A 7,597-nucleotide genomic window follows, 5' to 3' on the forward strand; every position below is an offset into this window, starting at 1 on the left:
GACTACTTCTATAAAATTCAAAAAGACCAAAATAAGGAGTTCTACCAATATCAAGAATTATTTTGGCTAAAAAATCCAAATGTCATGAAACTATTTTGCATATTTAGAACACTTGCAAATACAATTTACCAAACGTTCAAGTGGTTTACCTTACAGCTTGCTATTTTCAAAACCCAATAAAACCGTTCTAGTAAAAAGCTATCAAATACCAAATTGCCTACCATCACAAGCCAAACCAAGGCATTAACCACACATGTAATGACGGGTCCCCTCGCAAAGTTGCGTGTTTTTATAGCAGCATCTCGTACGTATACAAGCCCTTCACAAACCAAACCGTGAACTTCTCGAGTGAGGTTTGAATGGCGACCAAACCAATCTCCGCTCCACCTACGACTCCAACAACCAACATCAACTGATTGATTATTCACTGACAGTGACACACACCTAAATCTGCCACCCATTAATATGCTCCACCTCCACCTGTATTTGCGATCCACCGCGCCATTTAATCACCTCAACCATCAACTTTTGAGGTCACTCTTCTTCTCCTCCTCCTACCCACCTTCTCTTAGACGCACCCACCCCTTGCTCTGCTGGTCACACTCCCCGCATTTCTCCTGTAAGTTCGTTACTCTATGTTGTTGGTTTATTAGTTCCAGTGTGCTTGTTTGGTTGCTGAGAAAGTTGGAGAGAACGCAAGAAAATGAGGGGAAATGCTGTCATTTTTTCTGTTCTTGGGAAAAATTGGAGGGAAGGACAGATCTGGATAGGATTGGGGTTTTTCAGTTTTCTGGATTGTGGTCCATCGTGAAGGGTTTTCGTATAATATGTTTTCAGTGGGTCATCAAACAGAGGATTGATATTTGTTGTATGTGAATATTAAGGACGAATCATTTGTGGGAAATTTGGGTTTTAATTCTCTTCCAGACGGACCAATTGCTTTTCTTTCCGATGTTTTCGTAGCAACACAAACAAGATTTTGCCACTGTTTTGCTCTGAATTATTTTCAGTATTGAATTCCTAGCTTTAATCCAACTAATAAAAAGTCCTTCACATTTTAAGAGTTTTACCCCAGGAAAGTTGAGTTTACCTCTGTAATCGGACCGAAATAAGATAAGAAAATACAGTTGGATTGGATGCTTCTAGTTGAACAAATCTACTGTATTCCTTTGAGCACGATATTTGATTGTTGATATCTTCTATCAGATACACCAGTTTTTGGATAAACACGATGTGCCCCTTCAAATGTCCTTCACTCTTTCTCCAAAATTTGTATCTGCTAGGAGTGCACTTTGTTGTGAATATGATTTGGAAATCAGTTTTCAAGTTACACTGCGGAATTAAGTTTGGAGATACATGTTATACCATAATTTGTAAAGAATCTTGTTGTTATGTCTCTATCAAAATTGCAGGTGCAATATTTGCTTATTGATTGTTTTGTTGCAAGGGCTGAAGTGAATCATTATCCTATATGAAGCTAGAAATTAGATGTTTATGTATTTATTTTTGTTACAAACTTAGTTTTCTATTTATTTTTATTTTTTGCATTTTCAATCCATTGCAGCATTGCAATCTGGTTCATATATGGAGGAGTCAAGGGTAGCTAATCAAGGGTCTGATACTCATGATAATATTGCTATTCGATCTGATCACAAGAGTTACAGTTACAACCAACTAATCTCATCTGCATCTAGGATATCCAGATTGTTATCTGCCGGTGAATTTATTGCTGTGAGTTTTAGTTTGAATATTTATTATTTCCCCCTCCTCCTCCCTCCTCCTCCACCCCCTTCTTCCCCTTCGGAACAATATTTTAGCTTAATCTTTGGTGTCTTTCGTGTACAGACTTCTGCAGCATTGATTGATGGTGGGAAAGGACAAGGGCATCTTGGAGGGGCTAGAATAGGAATTGTGGCTAAGCCCTCAGCTGAGTTTGTTGCTGGTATACTTGGGACATGGCTTTGTGGAGGTGTTGCAGTTCCACTTGCTCTCGGCTATCCTGAAGCTGAGCTCTTGCATGTCATAAATGACTCAGTGAGTCCCCATATCCCCGTCTTTTTACTTTTCCGTCTCTAACAACTTTTTTTTTTTTTTTCAGCACTATTAATTGAAATAGTTTCTTATTAAAAATTATTCTCTTTCTTTTATGGATGCAACATATTTTTCATGATCTCTAAATTTTGAATCTTGGATTTAAACCTGTTGGAGTGGACATGGGTTTTGAGCAATAATGTTGTTGTTCATATTCAAACCAAATTATGTCAGCCGGATACCATACTAGTATTTTGATAAGAGTTTCTACTGTATTTTCGTTTCTAAATTTTCTTTAAAGTGTAGACTCAGAAAGCTTGCTGTATAGATTAACTTGGTATGATCTCTGAAAAAACACATGTCCTAAGTTGGAAATAGAAAAGGCTATATATGCACTAACTAGTCTTAATTCATGCCGCCATTCCTTATCTTCATCCTACCTTTTTGTCTTTTGTTTTGGTCAAAAATCTACCGGCCTTTAATCATTATCTATATTTACAGGACGTCTCAATGATACTGAGTACTGAAGATCATATGCAACTCATGGAAAATGTTGCTGCTAAATGTGCTGCCCAAACCTCTCTTATTCCACCAGTTCCCAGTAGTTCTTCACCAGAAAGTGCAGCTGGTAGTTTAGGAATAGATGCAGATGCAATTTTTCACCGGAATATAAAACAAACAAGTAAGAGATACTTCATATTTAAAAATTATGTGAATTTATTTTCTGTATTGGGATGCTGTCATTTTTATTGTCATGCTGTCATTTTTTGTTGCACAGGTGAGGATCCTGCATTAGTCATATACACTAGTGGCACAACGGGAAAACCGAAAGGAGTTGTTCACACACACAAAAGCATCAGTGCACAAGTATGCACTTTATCTATCCTTGCAAGCAAAGATTAAGCTATACTTTGTTTGAATAGTTGTCTGGTTAGGTGTAGGATATTGATTGGTGTCACTTATGGTTCTCAATTTTGCCCTGATGTTGACTCAATTTCAGGTCCAAACCTTAGCAGAAGCTTGGGGGTATACATCTGCTGATCAGTTTTTGAATTGTTTACCTCTACATCATATCCTTCAGCTTTTTTGTGTATTTGCTTGCAAAATCGTATAGTTTTCAAATGCAGTCTCAGTTTACTTTTAGCTGATGTCTTCAAGTTTCTGTTAGAAATTTGATTTGAAATTTTTAATTGTGGATCTAGTTGGTATGTGGATTGGATAAGTGGTTTGAAACATGCTTTAATGGATCCTTGACCTATAAAATACATGTACATGGGCTTTTCAATGCTGTACTTGCTCCCCTCTATGCAGGTTCCACGGTAAGAGTTTTTTTTTTTTTTTTTTCCTTTGGTTGCTTTGTCAATTGTAGGCTTTTCCATTGTCTTCTTCGGTGCGTGCATGTTTTTGTGCACATGTCTTGCTGAGCTATTCATGACAGTTCTAGTTGTTCTGTTTGTGTTGTTGAAGGTTGAGTTTATGCCAAAATTTAGCGTAAGGGGTATTTGGCAGAGGTGGCGGGAAGCATATCCAATTAGTGGATCTAATGCAGATGATGGCATAACGGTCTTTACTGGAGTAAGTGCACTTTGTATGTCAAGGATTTTAATGCTAAAGAAACTCGCTATCTATGCAACATGAAGGTCTATTGCAGGGTGTAATATATTATAATTTCCTTGGAATTCAAAACTTTGGGAAATGTGGTCTTATATCAGTTATCTGCTGGTTGTTCATTTGTTTTATAATCTTCAATACGTAAATTGAAGTGTAAACTTGTTATGCATGTATTGCATTGCTTGTCTCTGCATACTTGTTTAGTTGCAAAATAATTATCTTTATTTAGTTGGACTGCAAGTTATATTAGCTTTGTTTTGTGTAGGTTCCAACCATGTATGCTCGATTGATACAAGCTCACGACGCAATGGATCGAGAGCTAAAAGTTGCCTCTGCCTATGCTGCAAAACAGTTGCGTCTAATGGTAAGTAGCCTGAAAGCTGTTTCTTGCCCCAGTAACATTTTTGTTTTTAAGTTGTAGTATGAAGTAAGATGTTTTTTTTTTAATATTTATTACTGGATCTTTACTGGAAATGCATTTGACGATCTATTATTTAGATACTAACAGCTATAACCCCTGCAGTGAACTACCCTATTGTTGTGCAAATTGTTCTTTAAATTCAGATTTGGTCCTTCCTCTGTATTAGAGTCTTTGGTGAATGCCCATGGCTAAGAACCTTATGTCTTTCTCATAGATGTGTGGTTCCTCTGCACTCCCTCTTCCTGTAATGCAAAAATGGGAAACCATTACAGGACATCGTCTTTTGGAACGTTATGGCATGACAGAGGTAAGTGATTTCTAGTTTCATTTACTTTTAATTACTATTATCACTTTTTGAAGAGGTTCATGCTGTTTAATATTTTCCAAACTGAAAAGATAAGCTAAGCTTATATATATATGGTTTCTGATGTTTTTAGTTTGTCATGGCAATATCAAACCCCTTAAGAGGTGAGCGGAAAGCAGGCACGGTAGGAAAACCATTTCCGGCTGTGGAGGTGAGTGGGCTACAGTTTGCAAAATATACTTCTGGTAGCAGTTTAACTTTTGAAAGCCTTGTGAAGGAAGCTTTTGCTTATACAGAATTTTTAATAGTGGCCCTCGAACTGAAGGAAACCACTGATAATAGAGAAATCATGAGCATTTAATTGGTGGACTTCTTGTTGCTTATTCACAAAGAATAATTAGACTGGTCCTCGAAACATTTAGTAAATTGTTGATAGAATGTGGTGTCATGTCTCACAGGTTGGAGTTTATACCATCTTAACAAGAAGTAACTACAAATTATATACATATTATATATACACACACGTATATTTATGTTGGACTTTGTCTATATAAATCATCGTCTGTTATAGGTAAAGATTGTTGCTGAAGATGAAAGTGGAAGTGATACTACAGGTGTTGGTGAGCTGTGTGTCAAAAGTCCTTCATTATTCAAGGAATATTGGAAGCTTCCTGAGGTAATTTCTCATATCATAAAGTTGATGCTACGTGCGATAAAATACCCATACACCGCACACCCACTCACACACGCACACACCTTGCGCAGATATGGTTGTATATCTATTATACATATATGGCAGAATGATATTTTGAAGGGTCTCAACAAATTTCTCTTACGCCGTTGTGGTCGTTGTCTAGGTAACAAAGCAATCATTTACAAGTGATGGATACTTCAGAACTGGAGATGCTGGTACAGTGGATGAAGATGGGTACTACATCATATTAGGACGTAAGGATATCTATAACTCGCGCATGATACTCCAATTGATGCATTCTTTCAATTTTTACTTTTACAAGTCTCAGATTATCCTTGTACGAGATGGACCATTAAAAAAATGATGGCATAAAAAATTCGTCGCGTCCCTGTGATTTTGTTGCTTCTGGTTAACAATGCAGATACTTAAAGGATCTCTAACTTATGAATTCATTTTTCTTCTCTCCTCTCCCATTTTTTTTTTTTTTTGACGTTTATCAGGTACCAGTGCTGATATCATGAAGGTCGGTGGATACAAGTTATCTGCGTTAGAAATTGAATCAGTTCTTTTAGAGGTGGGTTTTTTTCACCTATATTCCTGTTTAGGCTGTTTTGTTATAGATGTGCAACAATTTCATTTTCCTTGCGAGTCGATCTGTAGGAACAAAAAACAAGTGCAGTGCTAAATGAAGCATTGAATCTTTCTAACTAAAACCACCCGTTTTTGTGTAGCACCCAGCTGTGGAGGAGTGTTGTGTGTTGGGCTTACCGGACAAAGACTATGGAGAAGTTGTTTGTGCAATAATTGTGCCAGAGGTGGAAACAAAGAGAAAGCAAAAGGAAGAACTGAAACCTGCTATAAGCTTGGAGGAACTATCCTTCTGGGCAAAAGACAAACTTGCGCCATACAAGGTATTATTGATCATCATTCGTTTTTTGTTTTTCTTCATCCAAGTAGAGCTATAAGACCACTCTAGTTTTGTCGATAGTAGCCTTCGCTTCAGTTATCTAGTTATTAACATTCAATAATCATGACTGATGATACCATGAATCATGATTAACTTCCAAATGCTCATCTCATGACACAAAGCCCCTTTCCAAAAGCTCCAGCACTATTTATTGTCAGCATGAGGGAAAGTCGGCAATTCCACTATGCCTTTTAGCGTATGAAGTTGTTAGGTCAAGTTCCCCGCCTTCATCCATGTACCTTTATTCCTCTTTTGTAATTGCGGAGGGTTAATGGAAGGTGGTGGGGGATTAAAACAGTATTACCTGAACAAATTCTTGATGAAAAAGCATTTAACGTATACTTTACAAACACATATATTTCAAATAATGGAACTATATTCGCACTACAAATAACGGGATCTACATTACACGTTTCCAGATACCAAGTCGACTGATTCTGTGGGATTCACTACCTCGGAATGCTATGGGAAAGGTAATTTACCTTTTGATTTCCATGTTTTCTGTAAAAGCATTGTACTCCCTTGTTTATTTACTCGTAGACTTGTAAGGCGTATTAACATTGTATATCTGATCGCAGGTGAACAAGAAAGAGTTGAAAAAAACTCTGGCTTCTGACCAATAGACTTGATACGAAACTCCGAAAAGGAAATTAAGAAGATGTGGCACACAACATGAAGTTTTGAAATTAGAGGTTTGAGTTCAGCCTAGGAAGCATCCTTGTCGCGCGGTTAGGGGATGGGACTCGTTTGAATGCAAATCCGAATATCTGTTTGTTCATTTTCTTTCTGGTATATGTTTCTGAATAAAGAACAAAGAGTAGACATGTATGAGTGATTCAGTAAAATGTAATTAAAGACGGATTTTGAATATATATGGCTGAGTTATGAATTTATATGTAGGAAAGGGAATCCTCTCCGGATCCCTTCCTCCTAATCCACCAAATCAAGAAATCCGTGCCGTTGAAATTTGATTCAACGGCTGAAGTTATTATAACTTTTAAAGTGAGTCCTTGTTTGTAGCCGTTGGATCAATTTTCAACAGAATGGATTTTGTAGATTAGGAGGAAGGGATCCGGAGAGGATCATTTTTCTTATATGTACTGAAATCCCTTTTAATTAAGAAGGAAGGAACAATGGAAGGGAAATAGGAGCACCCCAGTGAAATTCTCCATTAATATAAGTAATTTCCCATTGAAAATGTCTTATTTCCCTTCCATCTAACTAAAATTGATGTCATCCTAATGAGGAAAGTTTGCTAAGGTGGAGAAAAGGGTCAATGGCAATGGATTTAAATTGAAAAATACATAAATATGTCAAATAAAAAATAATAATGAAAAATGAAGAACCCCTAGTTGGTAATGGTATTACCATGTTATTGAATAAATAAAATTAAAAACAAAAAAAAAAGACAGAAAAAGGAAATTGGCCAAGGCCCATGTGGCTATTGTTGATAGAGCCACTCCAATGTCTTATTTTTTCACCTACATTATAAACTCATCCACCATAAAAATTAAAAAAAAAAAAAAAACTAAAATCTTATTTCCCACCCCCTATAAATCCTAAAATAGC

At 36.7% G+C, this 7,597-nt stretch overlaps 1 protein-coding gene across 1 annotated transcript; it reads left to right on the forward strand.

Moving 5' to 3' along the window:
- The first annotated feature begins 307 nt into the window (after nucleotides 1-307).
- LOC103944850 (probable CoA ligase CCL8) lies at nucleotides 308-6,921 on the forward strand. The gene is made up of 17 exons (XM_009355324.3): nucleotides 308-619; nucleotides 1,565-1,731; nucleotides 1,846-2,034; nucleotides 2,533-2,713; nucleotides 2,810-2,898; nucleotides 3,032-3,101; nucleotides 3,298-3,350; nucleotides 3,499-3,606; nucleotides 3,908-4,006; nucleotides 4,278-4,370; nucleotides 4,501-4,578; nucleotides 4,939-5,043; nucleotides 5,225-5,315; nucleotides 5,562-5,635; nucleotides 5,793-5,972; nucleotides 6,448-6,501; nucleotides 6,607-6,921. Exons 1-17 carry the CDS (start codon nucleotides 466-468, stop codon nucleotides 6,649-6,651), a joined length of 1,830 nt encoding a protein of 609 aa, XP_009353599.2. The 5' UTR covers nucleotides 308-465; the 3' UTR covers nucleotides 6,652-6,921.
- Nucleotides 6,922-7,597: the final 676 nt, after the last annotated feature.

The sequence above is a fragment of a genome, unplaced genomic scaffold, assembly GCF_019419815.1.
Source record: "Pyrus x bretschneideri cultivar Hongxiangsu unplaced genomic scaffold, Pyrus_bretschneideri_v1 Contig26, whole genome shotgun sequence".
NCBI lineage: Eukaryota > Viridiplantae > Streptophyta > Magnoliopsida > Rosales > Rosaceae > Pyrus > Pyrus x bretschneideri.

Coding starts and splice junctions, on each gene's coding strand:
- LOC103944850 (XM_009355324.3), top strand. CDS start 466: ATGCTCCACCTCCACCTGTATTTGCGATCCACCGCGCCATTTAATCAC. Junction 2,714..2,809: donor CCGGAATATAAAACAAACAA/GTAAGAGATACT, acceptor TTTGTTGCACAG/GTGAGGATCCTGCATTAGTC. Junction 5,973..6,447: donor ACAAACTTGCGCCATACAAG/GTATTATTGATC, acceptor ACACGTTTCCAG/ATACCAAGTCGACTGATTCT.